This window comes from Papio anubis, chromosome 6 (genome assembly GCF_008728515.1).
Source record: "Papio anubis isolate 15944 chromosome 6, Panubis1.0, whole genome shotgun sequence".
NCBI lineage: Eukaryota > Metazoa > Chordata > Mammalia > Primates > Cercopithecidae > Papio > Papio anubis.
In genome coordinates, this window is record NC_044981.1 from 43,691,814 (window position 1) to 43,713,913 (window position 22,100).

At 34.3% G+C, this 22,100-nt stretch overlaps 2 protein-coding genes across 15 annotated transcripts in view; one reads left to right on the forward strand and one right to left on the reverse strand.

Annotated features, from left to right (window-relative positions):
- SUPT3H (SPT3 homolog, SAGA and STAGA complex component) overlaps positions 1-22,100 on the reverse strand; it is a 532,460-nt gene that overhangs the window by 463,967 nt on the left and 46,393 nt on the right. The gene's annotated exons all lie outside the window — the stretch shown is intronic.
- RUNX2 (RUNX family transcription factor 2) overlaps positions 19,081-22,100 on the forward strand; it is a 335,124-nt gene continuing 332,104 nt past the window's right edge. For 5 of the 6 annotated variants that reach the window (XM_021936728.2, XM_031667680.1, XM_003897680.4 and 2 more), the window contains exons 1-2: positions 19,081-19,229; positions 19,430-19,553. In XM_021936728.2, coding sequence (XP_021792420.2) covers positions 19,092-19,229; positions 19,430-19,553 — 262 coding nt within the window. In that variant the 5' untranslated portion in view covers positions 19,081-19,091. Of the gene's footprint in view, positions 19,265-19,429; positions 19,554-22,100 lie in introns of all 6 variants that reach the window. The other variant, XM_021936729.2, reaches the window with a different exon arrangement.

Consider the following 22,100-nt stretch of genomic DNA (forward strand, 5'->3'; position numbering starts at 1 on the left):
ACTCCACCAGATGCTCAGACATCAACATAATGCAACAAGAATCATGAAAAACCAAGGAGAGAAAACACCACCAAAAGAATACAATCTCCCAGTGCCTGACCCCAAAGAAATGGAGATAAACTGCCTGAGAAAGAAATCAGAATAATCTTTTTAAGTTAACTCAGTGAACTTCAAGAAAATAAATGACCAAAATGGGAAAACTAATGGATTGAAATTATAAAAAGAAACAAATTCCAAAGCCAAAAAACACAATGAATGAAATTAAACACAGTATCAACACTATCAGAACTGATCAAGCAGAAATCTATGATCTTAAAGACAAGTTAGTTAAAAATATATAGTCAAAAGAGAAAAAAAAACTATGAAAACTGAAGAAAGTTTATAAAATATATGAGACAGCATCAAAACAGCAAATACTTGGGTCATAGGAGTTCAAGAAGAAGAAAGAGAAAAGGTGATAGAAATCTTATTTTTAAAAACAGCAGAAAATGTCCCAAATCTGGAGAAGATATAAATACCAACATATAGGAAGGGAAGAAAATCTCCCATCAGAGTTAATTCAAACAAGAATAGATGAAGGTATATTATCACCAAACTGTCAGAAATCAAACATAAAAGATTCTGAAACCAACAAGAGAAGAGAAAGAAATCACATATAACAGAGTTCACATAAGGCTAACAGCAGTTTTCTCAGTAGACATCTTACAGACCAGGAGAAAATGGGATAATATAGTCAAAGTGATGAAAAGGAGGGGAAAAAATGTCCACCAAGAATACTGTACCAGATTGTGAATTTTAGCTCCAGATCGACTGCAAGAACATACCAGCAATCCTGAGAAGGAATCACAGACACTATGAAGAAAGCAGACTGTTCCTGCAGGACCTGGGAGACACCTCAAATACTCTGAGAAGCGGAAAGCCTCTGGAAAGTTTTCCAGCGTGCCCTCCACCTGGAAACAGACTTGGGGCTGTCGTGGGCTGGGCAGCACGGTGGGAATGAGACCAGCCCTTCAGTTTGCTTGGGAGCTGAGTGATGCCTGTGATTGCTGCTTTTCCTCACATCCCTGACTATCGCATGACTTGGCAGAAGCAGTCATAATCCTCCTAGGTACACAACTCCAGTGACCTGGGAATCTCACCACATCCCCCAGTGTAGCTACAGCAAGATCTGCCCAAGGAGAGTCTGAACTCAGACACACCTAGCCCCACCCCCACCTGATGGGATTTCCCTAGGCAACCTGGTAGCCAAAGAAAAAGGATATACAATCCTGGGAGTTCTAGGGCCCCACCCACTGCCGGTCCCTCTCCACACTACTACAGCTGATGCAGAAAGTGCCACCTCCTGGCAGGAGGTCAACTAGCACAAAAATAGAGCATTAAACCACCAAAGCTAAGAACCCTCACGGAGTCAGTTGCAACCTCCATCACCTCCACCAGAACAGGCACTGGCATCCACCACTGAGAGACCCATAGACGGTTCACATCACAGGACTCTGCACAGAAATCCTCAGCATCAGCCAGGAGCTGAGTAGACTCGCTGGGTGGCTAAACCCAGAAGAGAGAAAACAATCATGCAGTTTGGCTCACAGGAAGCCATAACCACAGGAAAAAGGGGTGAGTACTACATCAAGGGAACCCCCTGTGGGACAAAAAAATCTGAACAACAGCCTTCAACCCTAGACCTTCCCTCTGACAGAGCCTACCCGAATAGGAAAGAACCAGGAAACCAACCCTAGTAATATGACAAAACAGGGCTCATCAACACCCCGACAAAATCACACTAGTTCACCAGCAATGGATCCAAACCAAGAAGAAATCCCTCAATTACCTGAAAAAGAATTCAGGAGGTTAGTTATTAAGCTAAACAGGGAGGGACCAGAGAAAGGCGAAGCCCAATGCAAGGGAATCCAAAAAATGATATAAGAAGTGAAGGGATAAATATTCAACAAAATAGATAGCATAAAGAAAAAACAATCAAAAATTCAGGAAACTTTGGACACACTTTTAGAAATGCAAAATGCTCTGGAAAGTCTCAGCAATAGAACAGAACAAGCAGAAGAAATTGAGAGCTCAAAGTCAAGGTCTTCGAACTAAATCCAACAAAGAAAAAGAAAACAGAATAATATGAACAAACCCTCCAAGAAGTTTGGGATTATGTTAAACAACCAAACCTAAGAATAATCAGTGTTCCTGAGGAAGAAGACAATTCTAAAAGCTTGGAAAACACATCTGGAAGAATAATCAAGGAAAACTCCCCTGGCCTTGCTAGAAACCTAGACATCCAAATACAAGAAGCACAAAGAAAACACCTGGGAAATTCATTGCAAAAAGATCATTGTCTAGGTACACTGTCATCAGGTTATCCAAAGTTAAGACGAAGGAAAGTATCATTAAGAGCTGTTAGACAGAAGCACCAGGTAACCTATAAAGGAAAACCTATCAGATTAACAGCAGATTTCTGAACAGAAACCATACAAGCTAGAAGGGATTGGGGCCCTATCTTCAACCTCCTCAAACAAAACAATCTTCAGACAAGAATTTTGTATACAGCGAAACTAAACATCATATATGAAGGAAAGATACAGTCATTTTCAGACAAATGTTGAGAGAATTCACCATTAACAAGCAACCACTAAAAGAACTGCTAAAAGGAGTTCTAAATCTTGAAACAAATCCTGGAAACACATCAAAACAGAATCTCTTTAAAGCATAAAGCACACACGACCTATAAAACAAAAATACAAGTTAAAAAGCAAAAACAAAAAAACAAAGTATGAAGGTAACAAAGAACATGATGAATGCAAGGGTACCTCACATTTCAATGCTAACATTGAATGTAAATGGCCTAAATGTTCCACCTAAAAAATACAGAATTGCAGAATGGGTAAGAACTCACCAACCAATTATCTGCTGCCTTCAAGAGATTCACCTAACACATAAGGACTCATATAAACTTAAAGTAAAGGGGTGGTAAAAAGCATTTCATGCAAATGGACACCAAAAGCAAGCAGAAGTAGCAATTCTTATATGAGACAAAAGAAACCTTAAAGCTACAGCAGTTAAAAAAGACAAAGAGGGACATTATATAATGATAAAAGGCCTTGTCCAACAGGAAAATATCACAATCCTAAACATATATGCACCTAACACTGGAGCCCCCAAATTTATAAAACAATTACTAACAGACCTAAGAATGAGATAGACAGCAACACAATAATGGGGGGGGCAGGAGCGGGGGCGGGGACTTCAATACTCCACTGACAGCACTAGACAGGTCAACAAGACAACAAAGAAACAATAAATGTAAACTATACCTTGGAACAAACAGATTTAGCAGATATATACAGAACATTTCATCCAACGACCGCAGAATACACATTCTATTCAACAGCCATGGAACTTTTGCCAAGATAGACAATATGACAGGCCATACAAAAAGCCTCAATAAATTTAAGAAAATTGAAATGATATAAAGCACTTTCTCAGACCACAGTGGAATAAAACTGGAAATCAACTCAAAAAGGAACCATCAAAACCATGCAAATACATGGAAATTAAATAACCTGCTCTTGAATGAGCACTGGATCAAAAATGAAATCAAAATGGAAATTAAAAAATTCTTTGAACTGAATGATAATAATGACACAACCTATCAAAACCTCTGGGACACAGCAAAGGCAATGCTAAGAGGAAAGTTCATAGCCCCAAATGCCTACATCAAAAAGGTTGAAAGAGCACAGACAGACAATCTAAAGTCACGCCTCAGGGAAATAGAGAAACAAGAACAAACCAAAACCAAACCCAGTAGAAGAAAAAAAATAAGAGCAGAGCAGAACTAAACAAAATTGAAACAAACAAAAAATACAGTACAAAAGATACATGAAACAAAAAGCTGGTTATTTGAAAAAGACACATGAGATTGACAGACCATTTGCAACATAAACCAAGAAAAGAGAGAAAATCCAGATAACTTCACTGAGAAATGAAACAGGAGATACTACAACTGACACTACTGAAACACAAAAGATCATTCGAGACTACTATGAACACCTTTATGCACATAAACTAGAAAACCTAAAAGAGATGGATCAATTCCAGGAAAATACAACTCTGCTTGCTTAAATAAGGAAGAATTAGATACCCTGAACAGACCAATAACAAGCACGAGATTGAAATGGTAATTTAAAAATTATCAAAAAAAAAAAAAAAAAAAAAGTCCAGGACCGGACGGATTCACAGCAGAATTCTACCAGACATTCAAAGAGGAATTGGTATGAATCCTTTCAACACTATTCCACAAGATGGAGAAAGAGGGAACCCTCCCTAATCCATTCTATGAAGCCAGCATCACCCTAATACCAAAACCAAGAAAGGACATAACCAAAAAAGAATACTACAGACCGACATCCTTGATGAACATAGATACTAAAATCCTTAACAAAATACTAGTTAACCAAATCCAATAACACATACAAAAAGATAATCCACCATGATCAAGTGGGTTTCATACCAGGGATGCAGGGATGGTTTAACATATGCAAGTTAATAAATATGATTCACCACATAAACAGAATTTTTTTAAAAAATCACATGATCGGCCGGGCACGGTGGCTCAAGCCTGTAATCCCAGCACTTTGGGAGGCCGAGACGGGTGGATCACGAGGTCAGGAGATCGAGACCATCCTGGCTAACACGGTGAAACCCTCTCTCTACTAAAAATACAAAAAAACTAGCCGGGCAAGGTGGCGGGTGCCTGTAGTCCCAGCTACTAGGGAGGCTGAGGCAGGAGAATGGCGTAAACCTGGGAGGCGGAGCTTGCAGTGAGCTGAGATCCGGCCACTCCACTCCAGCCTGGGTGACAGAGCGAGACTCCGTCTCAAAAAAAAAAAAAAAAATCACATGATCATCTCAATAGATGCAGAAAAAGCATTCGACAAAATCCAGCATCACTTTATGATCAAAACTCTCAGCAAAATCAGCATACAAGGGACATACCTTAATGGAATAAAAGCCATCTATGACAAACCCACAGCCAACATAATACTGAATGGGGAAAAGTTGAAAGCATTCCCCCTGAGAATGGGAATAAAACAAGGATGCCCATTCTCAACACTCCTCTTCAACACAGTACTGGAAGTCTTAGCCAGAACAACCCGACAAGAGAAAGAGATAAAGGGCATCCACATAGGTAAAGAGGAAGTCAGAGCGTTGCTATTGCTGACAATATGATTGTTTACCTTGAAAACCCTAACTACTTCTCCAGAAAGGTCCTAGAACTGATAAAAGAATTCAGTAAAGTTTCCGGATACAAGATTAAAGTACACAAATCAGTAGCTCTTCTATATACCAATAGCAATCAAGCTGAGAAATCAGTAACTCAACCCCTTTTACAATAGCTTCAAAAAAAAAATAAAATACTTAGGAATATACCTAACAAAGGAGTCAAAAGACCTCTACAAGGAAAACTACAAAACACTGCTAAAGGAAATGACAGACAACCAAACAAATGGAAACACATCCCATGCTTATGGATGGCCAGAATCAATACTGTAAAAATCATCATATTGCCAAAAGCAATCTACAAATTCAAGGCAATCCTCATCAAAATACCATCATCATTCTCCACAGAGTTAGAAAAAACAATTCTAAAATGCATATGCAACCAAAAAAGAGCCCTCATAGCCAAAGCAAGGCTAAGCAAAAAGAACAAATATGGAGGCATCACATTACCTGATTTCAAAATATACTATGAGGCCATAGTCACCAAAACAGCATGGTACTGGTATAAAAATAGGCATGAAGACCAATGGAACAAAATAGAGAACTCAGAAATAAATCCAAATACTTATAGCAACTGATCTTTGACAAAACAAACAAAAACATAAAGTGGGGAAAGGACTCCCTTTTCAACAAATGGTGCTCAGATACTAGGCTAGCCACATGTAGGAGAATGAAACTCAATCCTCATCTCTCAGTTTATACAAAAATCAACTCAAGATGGATTAAGGACTTAAATCTAAGACCTGAAACTATAAAAGTTCCAGAAGATAACACTGGAAAAACCCTTCTAGACATTGCCTTAAACAAGGATTTCATGACCAAAAACTCAAAAGCAATTGCAATAAAAACAAAAATAAATAGCTGTGACCTAATTAAAGAGCTTTTGCACAGCAAAAGGAACAGTCAGCAAAGTAAACAGACAACCCGCAGAGTTGGAGAAAACCTTCACAATCTATATATCTGACAAAGGACTAATATCCAGAATCTACAACAAACTCAAACAAAACAAGAAAAAACAATCAATACCATCAAAAAGTGGGCTAAGGACATGAATAGACAACTCTCAAAAGAAGATAAACAAACGGCCAATAAACATATGAAAAAATGCTCAACATCACTAATGATCAGGGAAATGCAAATCAAAACCACAATGTAATACCACCTTACTCCTATAAGAATGGCCGTAATCAAATAATCAAAACACAGTAGATGTTGGCATAGATGTGGTGAACAGGGAACACTTCTACACTGCTGTTAGGAATGTAAACTAGTACAGCTGCTATGGAAAACAGTGTGGAGACTCCTTAAATAACTAAAAGTAGAACTACCATTTGATTCAGCAATCTCATTGCTGGGTATCTACCCTGAGGAAAAGAAGTCATTATCCTAAAAAGATACTTGCACACACATGTTTGTAGCAGCACAATTCACAATAGCAAAATCATGGAACCAACCCAAATGCCTATCAATGAGTGGATAAAGAAACTCTGATTATACATATATATATATATGTATGATGGAATACTACTCAACCATAAAAAGGAATGAATTAACAGCATTTGCAATGACCTGGATGAGATTAGAGACTACTGTTCCAAGTGAAGTAACTCAGGAATGGAAAACCAAACGTTGCATGTTCTCACTGATATATGCGAGCTAAGCTATGAGGACACAAAGGCATAACAATGATACAATGGACTTTGAACACTTGTGGCGAAGTGGGGGATAAAAGACAACAAATATGGTGTAGTGTATACTGCTCGGGTGACGGGTGCACCAGGTTCTCACAAATCTCCAATGAAGAACTTACTCATGTAACCAAATACCACCTGTACCCCAATAACTTATGGAAAAATAAAACTAAAAAAAAATAATAAATAAAAATGAATCAGGGAGATGTCTACGTTGAAAGCTGTAAATACTAAATAACTCCTATGAAGAGCAAAAAAAAAAAAAAAAGAATACTGTATCAAGCAAAATTAAATAAGAGAAAGAAATCATAGGCATCCAAAGGAAAAAGTTATATCTCTCTGCTTGCAGACAATGCAATCTTTCATGGAGTAAAACCTAAAGACTCTGGCATAAGCTGTTAGAACGAACAAACAAATTCAGTAATTCTGCAAGATACAAAATTAACATGTGAAAATCAGTATCACTTCCACACTATCCAAAAAAGAAATTTAAAAAAATCTCATTAACAATAGCTACCAAAAAAAGGTAAATATTTACAAATAAATTTGACCAAAGAAGTACAGCCTGTACACCATACTGTGAAAACTATAAAACACTGATGAAAGAAATGGAAGAAGACACAATTACATGGAAAGATATCCTAACTTTATGGATTGAAAGAATATTGTTAAGACCAGGTGCAGTGGTTCACGCCTGTATGAACACTGAGGAAATAAATGGAAGAAGACACAATTAAATGGAAAGATACCTTAACTTTATGGATTGAAAGAATATTGGTATGGCCAGGCGCAGTGGTTCATGCCATATGGAATCTGTAATCCCAGAACTTTAGGAGGCCAAGGTGGGCGGATCACTTAAGCTCAGAAGTTTGAGACCAGCCTGGACAACATGGTGAGACCCCATCTCTACAAAAAATACAAAAATTAGCCAGGCGTGGTGGCATGCACAGATAGTTCCAGCTACTCAGGAGGCTGAGTGGGAGGATCACTTGAGCCTGGAAGGTAGAGGTTGCAGTGAGCTGAGATCACACCACTTGCACTTCAGCCTGCGTAACAGAGGAAGACTCTGTCTCAAAAAAAAAAAAAAAGAATATTGTCAAAATGTCCAGACTACCCAAAGTGACCTACAGACTGAATGCAATCTTGATCTAATGACACTTTTCACAGAAACAGAAAAAACAATCCTAAAATTCATATGGAACCACAAATAACCCCAAATAGCCAAAGCAGTCTTGAGCAAAAAGAACAAATCCAGAGGCTTCACATTACCTAATTTGAAAATCCACTATCAAGTTACAGCAATCAAAACAGCATGGTACGGGCATAAAAGCACACACACAAACAGAACAGAAGAGTGAACCCAGAAGTAAATCCACACATTTACTGTCAACTGATTTTCAATAAAGACGCCAAGAACACAAAATGAGGGAGGATAGTCTCTTCAATAAATGGTGCTGGGGAAACTGGTTACCTACATGCAGAAGAATAAAATTAGATCCTCATCTAAAAACATACACAAAAATCAACTCAAACTGCATTAAACACAAACATAAGACACGAAATTGCAAAACTGCTAGAAGAAAACAGAGGGGAAAAGCTCTATGAAATTGGTTTGGATAATAATGTTTTGGATATGACCCCAAAAGAACTGGCAACAAAAGCAAAAATAGACAAATGGGATTATAATAAACTAAAACACTTTTACAGAGCAAAGAAAACAATCAACAGAGTAAAGAAACAAGTATACAGAATGAGAAAATATATTTGCAAACCATATATCTGCAAAGGGGTTAATATCTAAAATATACAAGGAACTCAAAAAACAAGTAACATAATTTTTAAAATGGGAGGTTTTCAGGTCATGAGAGCCTCACCCTCAGGAATAGATTAACGCCATTATGAAAAGGGCTTGCAGGATTGGGAGTCAATTCTAACTACATGACATATTGGAAAAGGCAATACTATAGACAAAGTAAAAAGTTCCGTTGTCAGAATGGTTAAGGTAGTAAATTTATATATATTTAACCACTACTACATACATGTATCAGTAAAAAGAACGGGAAGAAAAAAATTAGTTATTAACAGGGATTGTGGAGAGAGATGAACAGGAGGTGCACAGGGGATATATAGGCAGTGAAACTAATCTGGATGACACCATAATTTTGGAGACATGACATTATACATTTGGCAAAACCTATGAAACTGTACAACATAAAGAATAAATCCTAATGTAAACTACGAACTTTAGTTAACTATAATGTATCAATATTGGTTCATCAATTATAATAAATGTAGACCACCAATGCAAGGTATTAGTAGGAATAAACTGAGAGCTGTTGGTAGTGTCAGGGAGGTGGGAGATTATGGGAATTCTCTGTACTTTGTGTTCAATTCGTCTGTAAATTTAAAACTGCACTGAAAAATAAAGTCTATTAAGACATTATCACTAATCAACTTTATAAATATGTCATGCAATAAATAACTAAATAGCAATGCCAGAGTACATACCAACCAATTGTATTGAATAATCCATAAATTATTTCAAAAATATGCAGTCTTTAGGATTTCTCAATTTTCAAAAAACATGAATTTATAACTAAAAATGACAGGAGTCCTAGAGATTTAAAATAGTACCAAGAGATAGTGAAATAGATAAAATAAATCTATATTAACCATTTATTATTAGGCAAGATTTTATTTCTCAGAGATTTTCCTACTATATGATCATTATATAACTTTAAATGTCAAAACTATTTTCAATTTATTAATTTTGGATGAAAATCTTCCCTACATAAATATTAAATATTTCCCAGTCTTTCATTAAAAAGTATGCTTAAAAAAATGTTCCTCTTGTCAATTAGTTTATTAAATTCCTACACTGATATATTTTAAAATGTACTGAGGCAGACACGGCAATCTCTTCTCACATTAAATGACCCTTGATGATGCTTTCTGGGTTTGTGTGCGTGTGTGTTTCCCTCTCAGACAAGTTATCTTTCTTACTGCTTACAACGATTTATTTGTTTTATAATTAAATATGTATCTTATAATTATGTGTCTTATAATTAAATATGGGAGGTACAAACAATCACTTTGGAACTTTATCATAAATGAGGGCAAACAGGCAATCACCAGTTTGTAAGGCAGGAGGAAGAAGGCAGAAAGATTTCTCCTCCAAAACAAAATTACTTGAGACATATTCTTACCGTATATCTAATAATTAGAATATACAGTAAGCTGAACTTACTGTAAGCTGTTACTTAAAGCTATCCCATTTATATAAAACCTTAAGTGTTAACACAATAAAGATCTGAAATTCAGATCAGAATACAAGTTCAATTTTTATTCACCAATATACATAAAATGTTACTTTTCTTACTCAGTAGTAACCACCATCACCAAATAAATAATACCCAAAGTCTACCTAATGTAGGTAAATCCTCAGAAAATGAATTTACTTTGGATATTACGTCCAATGGTAGAAATGACCGTTTCTGGAGATACACAGTAATATCAAATATAACTGGTTACTTTTTCCACTCAGAATGAAATTCAAATGTGGATAAAACAGAGGGAAAATATCTGATCATAGTCCTTACTAAGATTTCTGCTAAAATATTTCATGCTTGGGCACTAAACCGAGTGAACTCTAAAAGAGAAAACATTTCTGTGAATAATAAGTACATAAATCTTAACATCTTATTAGTAATAATGAAAAGTAAATAAATTAAATGTTGAGATTTAAGATAATTTATAGATGGACTCTAATCAAGATTATTTGGATTCCAACCTCATCCTAAAAGGACTTTAGGGTGACACACAATATAATGATTATATGATCAAGATGACTTGTACGCCTCAATTCAAGAGATGGTTAGTACATACCATAGACATGATCTTTCACATAACAATAAACTATTATAAGAAAATTTCCAAATACTTCAAGAATTCTATTATAATATATAAATAAGAAACACGATCCTCATTATTACAAGTCATTCTTGCCTGTTCTATAAGAGGAGTGGGCAAACCACTATGGCAGCTTCCCAGGTTTTTTGGTTTTGTTTTTTGAGACAGGGCTTTGCTCTGTCACCCAGGCTGTAGTGCAGTGGCAAGAACACAGCTCACTGCAACCTGTACCCCCTGGACTCAGGTGATCCTCTCACCTCAGCCTCCCTAATAGCTGGGACCACAAGCTGGCTAATTTTTCTTTTCCTTTTTTTTCTTCTGGTAGACATGGGGTCTTGCCATGTTGCCCAGGTTGGTCTTGAACTCCTGGGGGTAAGTGATCCTCCCACCTTAGCCTCCCAAAATGCTGGGAATATAGGTGTGAACCACCATGCCAGGCCACAACTTCCTGTTTTTGTAAATAAAGTTTTACTGGAATTTAGCCATACTCATTTGTTTACTCATCATCTGCTTTCAGACTGCAATGGCAGAGTTGGGTAGTTAACAGAAAATCCTATGGCCCACAAAGCCAAAATATTTACTACCTGGCCCTTTAGAAAAAGTGTGTCAATTCCTGGTAGGGCATCAACTAGTATTATACAAATTCAAAATTAATACTTTGTACATAGAGATGTAGTCTTCTGATCATTAAAATATTGCTTATAACGTGTAATGTAGTAGTATAAACAATTTAGTAGTATTACTACAGTTTTAGTAGTATAAATAATTCAGTAATAGTAGTACAATATAATAGTATTTAATGTAAATAAACTTTTTAAGGCATTTGTACATATATTCCAGAAGCATACAGCTAAGAATACACAAATGACATACCAATAACAGATGCTTGTTTTGATCCTCTAAAAATTTCTAGCCTCGAGTTACCATAATACAAACTTACAATTCTTAAAGTTAGGATTTTCAAAAATATTTTACCATCTTCAATTTATATTTGCCATATACAAACAAACTGTGAAAACTAGCCATTTTCTTTACTGTGAATAAAATTTAAAGAATAAAACTATAAACTAAAATCTAAAATTGCTCTGTGTAGCCCAAGCTATTCATATTCACCCATTTTTTAAAATTTATTTATATATGAATTTTCCTCACCTGATTTCCATTCGAAATCAAATTTCTGTACCCCTTAAACATAAAATGGTTTACCTTTCAGAATTCACTGTTTAAACTGAAAAATAGTGAAATAAATGCCTATATATTCTTTACTTATATTCACCAATTAACATTTTGACACATTTATTTTACAAATGTATTTATTTTATGAATGTATTTAATTAAATTTTATTAATTCAGCTCATATCTCTTTTAAGACTATGGGTATTGTCCTACAAAAACACAATAGCATTATCACATCTAATCACATAGTGATTACACTATCACATTATCACATAGTATCGTCGCTATCCCGTCCATATTCCAAGTTTTCTCAAATATCCTAAAAGTGACCTGTGTAGCTCTACTTTCAATCTAGAAACCAATCAAGTTTCACATCCATGTTAATTTCTGACAGGCAAGCACCAGATCTTTCTCTAAACAATCTATTTGTATATAATACATTCTCTCTTCTATCCATAAACTTGTTCTCTTGAAAAGTGATAGGAACACAATTTCCCTACTACTTACCTGCCAGAATCATTCAGCAATGGAAGGATAATGTGATAACGATAGAGAAAAACTGATTTTCCAATTATTTCTACAAAATCTGTTTTCCCTATGAAGCTAGAAAAAAAATTGTAATCTCACCTTAGATGGTTAAAAGATATTATAAATAAATACCTAAGAAACATTCATTAATCAGCAAGTAAAAAGTCTTGTGACCTCCCAGTTCCCAAGAAGTTTTAATATTGTTACCACTAATAACTTAATAAGAATCATGAATAATTATCCAAATACAGCATTTTATAAAAAGAAACAATTAACATTTTAGTAAAGTCTAGAGTGATCTCTACTGGTCACTAAAAAAGCTAGTTTTAGAAAACTAGAAATACTTATTTTTAAACATATTCAAACAATTTTATAGTTCATTAAGCTGAATAAAGTTTTAATCATCCCATAAAAAGACTGGATAACATGTAAATTATGCCTATGCATTAAGAAAGAGACTTCTTCAGGAACTAGTTTCAATGCTTTCAAGCTTCTCCTAAAGTGTAAAACTTACATTTTAAACAATGCTTTATTATACCAATATTATAAGAATACATACTTTTATAATTTTCTAATATTAATTAAGATATATGAATATTTTAACATTTCTCTCCTGACTTCCTTAATCTTAAAAGGAAAATTAGTGCAAGTTTTCACTGCTATGCTTTCTGAGAAATTGAGATTTCCAATGGGAATACTGTCAAATATATAAAAACAAAAAGATCAGTATTCTAGCACTTCATTTTCAATATATTTTCTATATTGTTAATTATGCTTGAACTCAAGGTATTTTCCACCCTAAGTTATACACAAGGCCTAACAAATAGAGACCTAAATCTGCAATCGCCTTTACTGAAACCAATGAAAAATCTATACACAGTAATGAAACTGGCATGCAAATAAAAGAACTGTCAAGACATGTATTCCTAAAAATAAGCCTACAATAACTATTTTAAAGGCTGTGTGTGGTCTCGCCCATATATTTTGGCAAGATGCACTTTCTCCAACCACAGTTAGATTCATCCAAAAGCAGTGGCACTGGAGAGCCTCTGTCTCACCTGTCAAAGTTGAAGAACGTTGTTCCAAAGACCACCATGAGTCCATGGAGAAAAGCCACAGTGCTACAGCTGTTATTGATAAGCAGTTTCTAAAGGAGAAAAAACTTCAAACAATTAAGCAAATCATCCTTAATAGAGATACAGACAGACATTCGATGATATTCATGTTTAAATGATGAGATGACAATTACTATGTTGGTTGTGAAACAAAACACTGACAAGTTATATACTGGAATGCTCAGAGGGGAATCCTTCATAAGTAACACTAACTTACAATCTTTTCTATTCTTCCTCTAACTGAACTTGTATACATTAGTTATCAATTCAAAAATTCTATTACGTTCCCTTATTTAAACCTTAAACAACCTCCTTTATAAAACCTCAAAATTCATCTAAATTATTAAGTTATTAAATTCATCAAAATTGCTGAAGTCTGACAGTTAAGAGCACAGTGGATTAAGATTTACAAACGGAAACCTTAAATATATTAAAACACGATTTTTTTAGAACATGCCTTAACATGTTTTTCAACCACATTATAAACGCGGTTCACATTTTTGCTTCAGACTAACCTCGCTACAGTAAAGCACATAGACTGATGGAGCAAGCTATTAACATAAAGAACAAGAAAAACAATTACTTGAAAAAGACATATGCCTCAGTGGACAATTCAAGTCCTACCCCCAACTTTGCAATAAAAGACATCTTAAAACAAATTGTAACAAAATATACATGACTATATTAAAAGTTTAGATAATGACAATGAATATCTCTAACTTATTTTTCCAAGTGACAATATCCTCTGATCCTATTTAACACTAAAACAGTTCAATTGAAAGAGAGGAGATTTTCCTTGTACACCTTTTCCAAGAAAGCTAGTATACAAAAGATTCTCATTATAAGACAGTTTTACCTACAGCCATGTTCCATAGCACAAAGTTACAGCAGTGCTCCAACATATACAATAATGTCCTGCAGTCTCATTTACTATATTCTCTAAGTACAAAGGTTCTAAAAAGATTACTTTCACTTCTCCCTAGATACGTTAAATAGCATAGCTGGGATATTATTTTTCTTTGGTTTTGTCAGTAGCATGTTTGATAAAAATTTTATTAAGTGGTAGTGTATGTAACATTGCATTGTGGGTAGTAGTTTCCTGCTTTAGTCTAGCCACATCCTCAGCTGTCACAAGAGCATGTTTCCCATATTTTCTGCAAGTTCTCGCCTTTTTTTATTATTACAAAAATGACAGCATTCGAAGATGAATTGTTCTAATAATTACAAGAAACATGAATTATTTATACAGCTACATTAAACAAGTATGGATCACTATGCACTTCAAAGAATACTCAAAGAAAAAAACAAAGTAATCCTCATAATTAGTGTTAATGCTATGTGAACAATGTATTAAAGTAAATTAGCATAAAAGGATTCAAGAAACAATTAAAAACAGCTAAAAGAAATTCTCTATAATCACATGCCAATACTATCTAACAACTGAGGTATCACATACCAGAATATAACAATTTGTAATGAATGTTAAGAGCTCCAAATCTACCAAGTACTCATTAGTGAGGATTAATGTTAATATCCCCTACCATAACTTAAGAATCTACTTTGAGCCTGTATAGAAATGAGGGAAAAAAGGGAGAGAAACCAAAAAAGCCTGAAGGAGAAAGAAAGGGAAAGAGGAGGAAAGGGGGAGACAGGTAGAGGGAGAGAGATAGGGAGAGGGAGGGAGGGAGAGATTGACTTAGCTTTTCTCTTCTGGCATCCAATTTCCACATAATCTCACATTTACACAGCTGCTAAAACTAATCAAATGAAGTTGTTCAAACAATCAGGGAAATGGTGCTAGTTTGGGTTTTTACATGATCTAATTAAACTGAGAAAAATACTCTCATTACAAAAAGTACTACAAAACAATGCCTTGTATACATACAGAATCAGACAAATGTGCATGTACTTGTGTACATAAACATATACCCCATCAAACAAGGAAATGGAATATTGCACAGTCACCATAATTTAATAGATAAAACTATACATATTTTACTAACAGAAGTAATCAATACAAGGCCAAATAGATGTCATGTAAGCTTAAACAGCTATACATCAAATCCAAAAAAAGAAGTGTCCAAAAAAAGGAAAATAAGAAAAGATAGTCACACACCAAGATGAAACAATAAATTAAAAATTTCCTTCCTAAAACCTCATAATCAGAACATTTTAAGTCAAATTAGGATCTCTGCAGTTTAAAAATTCCTCCATCAAACCACTTTCTCCTTTGATTTTCAATTAAAAGAATTAGCAGCAAATGAAAGAATAGAATAAAAGAATAGAATTAGCAGCAAATAAGTCTAAAACAATCCTTAAAAACATGCATAGAAATGAGCACAATATTGATAAAGTAGATAAAGTAAAATTAATGTATTAAAATATGATCATTAGTTAAGAAAATAAAAAATTACTCAAATGGTTACAATGAAGACATAAGTAGCATTTAAACACAAATACCTTGGTATTTCAATAAGTTCAATCAATTCTGACACATTCTATTAACTACAAAGTAATGGAGAAGCAAGATACCAACAATTTCATTGAAATTGATTTCAAGATCAAAACTATATTTCATTTCCATGGCATTAAAATACATGATTTATACAGTATATCTAAACTTGCTGCTTACTTCAAAACAGCAAATACTAACATGTCCCCAAAGAGGATAAAATTTTATGGGTCTTTGAAAAGCAAAAAATAAAAATAAAAATAAATCTGTGGTTTTCAATTTCTGATTATAAGCATGGTTTAAATCTATAATCAAAAGAGCTTTATTTGCATTGACTTTTCTAAACCATTATCTCTTCACCACATGTAGTAAGCTATTTCTAATGAAAAACACTGTTAATTATCAAATGTGTACCAATTATCAAATGTGCATCAGTTATCATTGTTGTTTTTTAAATTTTTACAACAAAGTAATATTTGCTCCAAAGAGGATATATTTTCATTTTAGGAAAAAAATTCATGTGGATAATGAATACACAAACTTGAAAGCACATGATTTCACTTTCTCCTGCTAGAATTTGATAGGCCTCACGCAGGACAAAAAGTGCATATATAACAATATCTACTAAACTCTCATGCATTAAGAATAATGATCCTGGCCCAAAAATAACATGCAGGAGGATTACCCGCAAAAAGTGAACAGGTAATTAAATGACAAATAGATATTAAACATTACTCAATTTCTTATCAGGTCAATATGAAAAGCCAAAGTTTGCATAAAGAAGATTTTAAGGAAGAAAATAATCAGCAAAATGCTGGGTTTATAAGATGTTTCAGTGAATACTAATGTAGAAACTATTATAACCTTATTTGAAAAGAAGAAAACCATTTGCTTATCATACTACAGCAGCTACCTACATATTTTCAAGTAACTGATTCTATTATATGTACACATGAAACTGTTTGGAAATCCCACAAGCTATATGGACAAAACCCTCCTTTTGTTTACTTTGGATACTAATTAGAGATACAGATAATATGGATACAACTTATTTATAAACAAAAAAAAATTTTTCTCTCCTTCGCATGAATAACTAACTGCATGTTAAATGAAAGCTTTTACCTTTCAATGTAAAACCTGTTTACACGTACAATTAGGCATGATAAATCCATAGCTAAAATAAAACACCAAAATGTATTTCTGGTTTTTTATCACTAAAAGTTTATTCTGAAAAAGTTCTGGACATTTGAAAAATAAAGGACTAGAATCATTCCCATATCCTACCAGTGTATTTCGGGAAAATCAAATTTTCTGTAAAGAAACTTATGCACATATTTGTACAGTCATTGTGATCTAATATGAACCAAAAGCAGATAATGAATAGCACTAGGAAGAACACAGAGATATTTTAGTTCTGACACCCTCCTGTCTCCCCAGCCCTTACCTCCTTGTACATTCCAAATAATCTTTTGTAATTCACTGTCTCCGCCCACCCCATTTACTTTATGCCACTCCTAGTTACTGTCACACTAGGAAGAAGTCTAACATGCAGATTTAGAGTGGCGTGGATAAATGGCAAAAAATGCCTAGAAAATTGGTCTGTTCGCCTTTATAATTTTTGTTGAAAAATACTCCATCGCTCCCAACTGATGAAAACAGGAAGCTCTATTCATAAATATAAAATTCACTGCCTATGATATATAATCATCCTAATAAGAAAATGAGTTCTATACATACTTGTCCAAAGGGGCAAAAAAGGAGATAGTTTCCCAAAGATGTTTCCAATTTTCTTCTGAATCAGAATTAGCAAATCGAGACGACTAACATACTCTGTCTGTGGGCATTATTCCTTACTACACACAGCATTTTGTAATTTATTTCAAAGCTTCCATTAGAAACAAACAAAAAAAAAGCTTCTGTTAACCCACTCTATTCTAAGCTCATAGAATCTAATACTGAACAATCTACATTATAACATAAGCATTTTACTTTATAGAAGATCTGCTATCAGAAACTCTGTTAATGTCTAAACTACTTAAAGAACTATATAAACTGAATACACTTCCATGAAAGACAAAAAATATTACAATCATAAAGAAAACTAAGATTCATCCAATAAACTATATTACAATTCCTGCCATTCATTTTTTTAAGATCTTCAAACTAGGCATGAGATAATGGTACACATGAAACATTACATTTAATCTTTATTGTAAAGGCCGCCACCTAATATATTGATAATAAACTAGACAGACGTGATTTAAAATTTGTAAAAGAATGCCCAGACTAACACTTTCATGACAGGCAATTATAGTCAAGCCTAGCAAGCAGTTTGCAACCAGACCTTAAGGTAAACTTTTTTTTACAATGAGTTACAGATTCACAAGTTTAAGAAGACAAGAAAAAGGAAAACAGAAGGAATCCAGCCACCCAGCAAATATGAAGCAGACCCCAGAATGTGATACAGTCCAAAGATGTGAATTATTGTAAATCATCACTGTTGTTCAGAATTTCACACAGACTCTCGAGCCAATTTTGTTCATTTTTCCACAGACACAATAATGAACTAAAAAGAGGAGGCAAAAAGGCAGGGGTTGAGGGGGGAGTAGAAAGGAAAGCCCTTAGCTGCAGAGCTCTGCTCTACAAATGCTTAACCTTACAGGAGTTTGGGCTCCTTCAGCATTTGTATTCTATCCAAATCCTCATGAGTCACAAAAATTAAAAAGCTATATCCTTCTGGATGCCAGGAAAGGCCTTACCACAAGCCTTTTGTGAGAGAAAGAGAGAGAGAGAAAGAGCAAGGGGGAAAAGCCACAGTGGTAGGCAGTCCCACTTTACTTAGAGTACTGTGAGGTCACAAACCACATGATTCTGCCTCTCCAGTAATAGTGCTTGCAAAAAAAAGGAGTTTTAAAGCTTTTGCTTTTTTGGATTGTGTGAATGCTTCATTCGCCTCACAAACAACCACAGAACCACAAGTGCGGTGCAAACTTTCTCCAGGAGGACAGCAAGAAGTCTCTGGTTTTTAAATGGTTAATCTCCGCAGGTCACTACCAGCCACCGAGACCAACAGAGTCAGTGAGTGCTCTCTAACCACAGTCTATGCAGTAATAGTAGGTCCTTCAAATATTTGCTCATTCTCTTTTTGTTTTGTTTCTTTGCTTTTCACATGTTACCAGCTACATAATTTCTTGACAGAAAAAAATAAATATAAAGTCTATGTACTCCAGGCATACTGTAAAACTAAAACAAGGTTTGGGTATGGTTTGTATTTTCAGTTTAAGGCTGCAAGCAGTATTTACAACAGAGGGTACAAGTTCTATCTGAAAAAAAAAGGAGGGACTATGGCATCAAACAGCCTCTTCAGCACAGTGACACCATGTCAGCAAAACTTCTTTTGGGGTAAGTGTTACCATTTTTAAAATCCTGTAAGATATGAACCTGTTAAACATAAAGGTGTGATTCTTTGATAAACTGCTAGCTTTTCCAAATAGTATATTAAAGATCCTAATAATGCTATCTTATTGCATTAAGAATTGAAAAATGAAATTTCTGTATATATTTGCATTTGGTATCTGTAACGTATCTAATTTCCAAAGTAATGACTTGAAATAGACAAAAGTAAATTATCTCACATTGATCAAAATGTTTTCTAGAGTTATAGAAGTGAGGATATGAAAACAGTAAAATAAACAGTTTAATACTCTCATTAACCCTCACCAGAAGAAAAGTCAGATTCTAAATTTAATCAAAGCATTATAAATTATTGACTCCGGCAGCTCCCAATATTTGAGCAAACTTCAAAAAGGAAGCAATTTTACAAAATAACAGACCACAGAATTATCTCAACATTATGGTCTACCATGTATAACACAGAAATAAACCTGTAGTACAGTTAACATTTTAACCAGCTCAACTGAAAGAAATCTACTTATAAATTTAAACTGTATCCTATCTAAATAAGTTTGTTTCTAAGCAACTTTATATAAATAGACATTCAGCTGAAATAAAATTATGATAAGTACATCACAGCCATTTTCATAGTTGCCCAGGATATTAAAAAGTTCATGGAAGTATTTTAAAACTTACATGCAACTGCATTTTTCTATATAATTTTAATTTTACATCTACACACTGTTATCCATAGACCTTGTTATAAACACACAGCAAACACTGAAACATCTAAGATTCTTTTAATCACATTTTTGGACCCACCAAAATGAGTAACTGCTGTTTAGCCTCATGAAAAATAAAGCTCCATAAGGACACCCCGTATGATTTTTAAAAGCCACAACCATTAAACCACGCTGGACTTTAAAAGAAGCAGGCATAATCTAGTCCCTTAATATTTAATTTCAACTTAGTGTTGATACAGATATGTAAATGACTTTAACATTCATCAGCTGATGTGTTATTATAGCAAAATAGCTAAACACACTTACAAGATTCTCTTTATGATGTCCAACATGTTCCAGCTACAAGGCAAGTTTTTAAAAAATTTTTTTGTATCATTTAAAATAAATCTTTTTGCTGTGTACATCTATATTAACTTTGCTTTTAACTTACAACTAATGACTGGAGTTTCCTTTACTCCTCCTACTTCACACATTTTCACTGGATACTACTAGATAATCAGTCTTAGTTTAGGTCAAACAGAAAGAATTAAACCTGAAGGGAGGAAAAAAAGGTTTCTCTTACAGGGTGAGGAAATGTACTTTGTATTTTACAAAAAAATGTAAAATTGCTGTAGTGACTCCCTCAATAGCTGTAAGTGGGCCCCCTCAGTTATAATATACACAATATAATAAATACAGATTAATTTAAAATTTTAATGATGGGTACTAAGTTTTACTCTAAAAATTTCTATATTAAGGAAGCAGGACATAAATACAGCTAGACTACATTACAATACATAGCATAATTATAGCTTATACATCGAAAGTTTGTTACTACTACCCAAGAGATAAAAGGAAAAAGAATGGTTAAAACTACTGTTACACAGAGGGATAACTTGAAACAGGGATAACAGAGATATCAAGGAGGTATAACAGAGGCAGTTAAGTTACTCTTTCACAGCATCACTCTGTTTAACTATTTATTTTAAATACATTTTAAAAACCAGATCAGGAACAACACAAGTTTCAAAAAATTCTTCAGTATTAGAAGTAAAGCTATCACGAAGAATATGCTAAAACTCTCACAAAGAATGTATGAAACTGCTTCTTATTCTATCATAACAGGGATCTTATATTTCTGTAACATTCTTAATAACTATTCTACATTAAAATTTCCAAAACTTGACAGGATTCTAAGCAAGGCACGGTAGTGAACCTCTTTTTTTTTTCCCCAACATTACAACCAATTCTTCCTCTTTTGAAAAGTGGGCTGCACCTTCCCTCCCCCTCAACCCCTAAACAGTATCTTAAAGCCTGAATAGAGAACTTAACGTGAATCCACTACCTCAGACTAATTACAGGTGAGTAGTGGACATCATGTATATGTTATCATCACATTGCAAACATTTCCCCATTCTATAATCTATGCAAAGTCTAAAACCTCACTTCAGGCTTTAGATTTTTATATAATGATTATCACAACCACCTAATGAAATGTCTTAAGTATGTGCCCCAATTTTGTAAAATAGTTAAAAACAAAGTTTAGAATTTTCCTAGGTGAGGAACAAAGCACACATTAACAATTGCCTCACCTCAAATATAATGACTGAAGCACGTGTGTGTGCGCGCGCGCGCGTGCGCGCATGCATGCTAAGGAATATGTCTCAGTGTCCTTGATCTCTCAGCATACTTCACTTTGAGTTAATCAAAAATTTTCAATCTGTACTACTTAAAATCTGTCCATCATTTATCATAAATATAGCTTGCTGAAAATCACAGATGTGACTCAGAGTATCTTAAAATTAGTAACTCATGAAAATATATCAGCTAACTG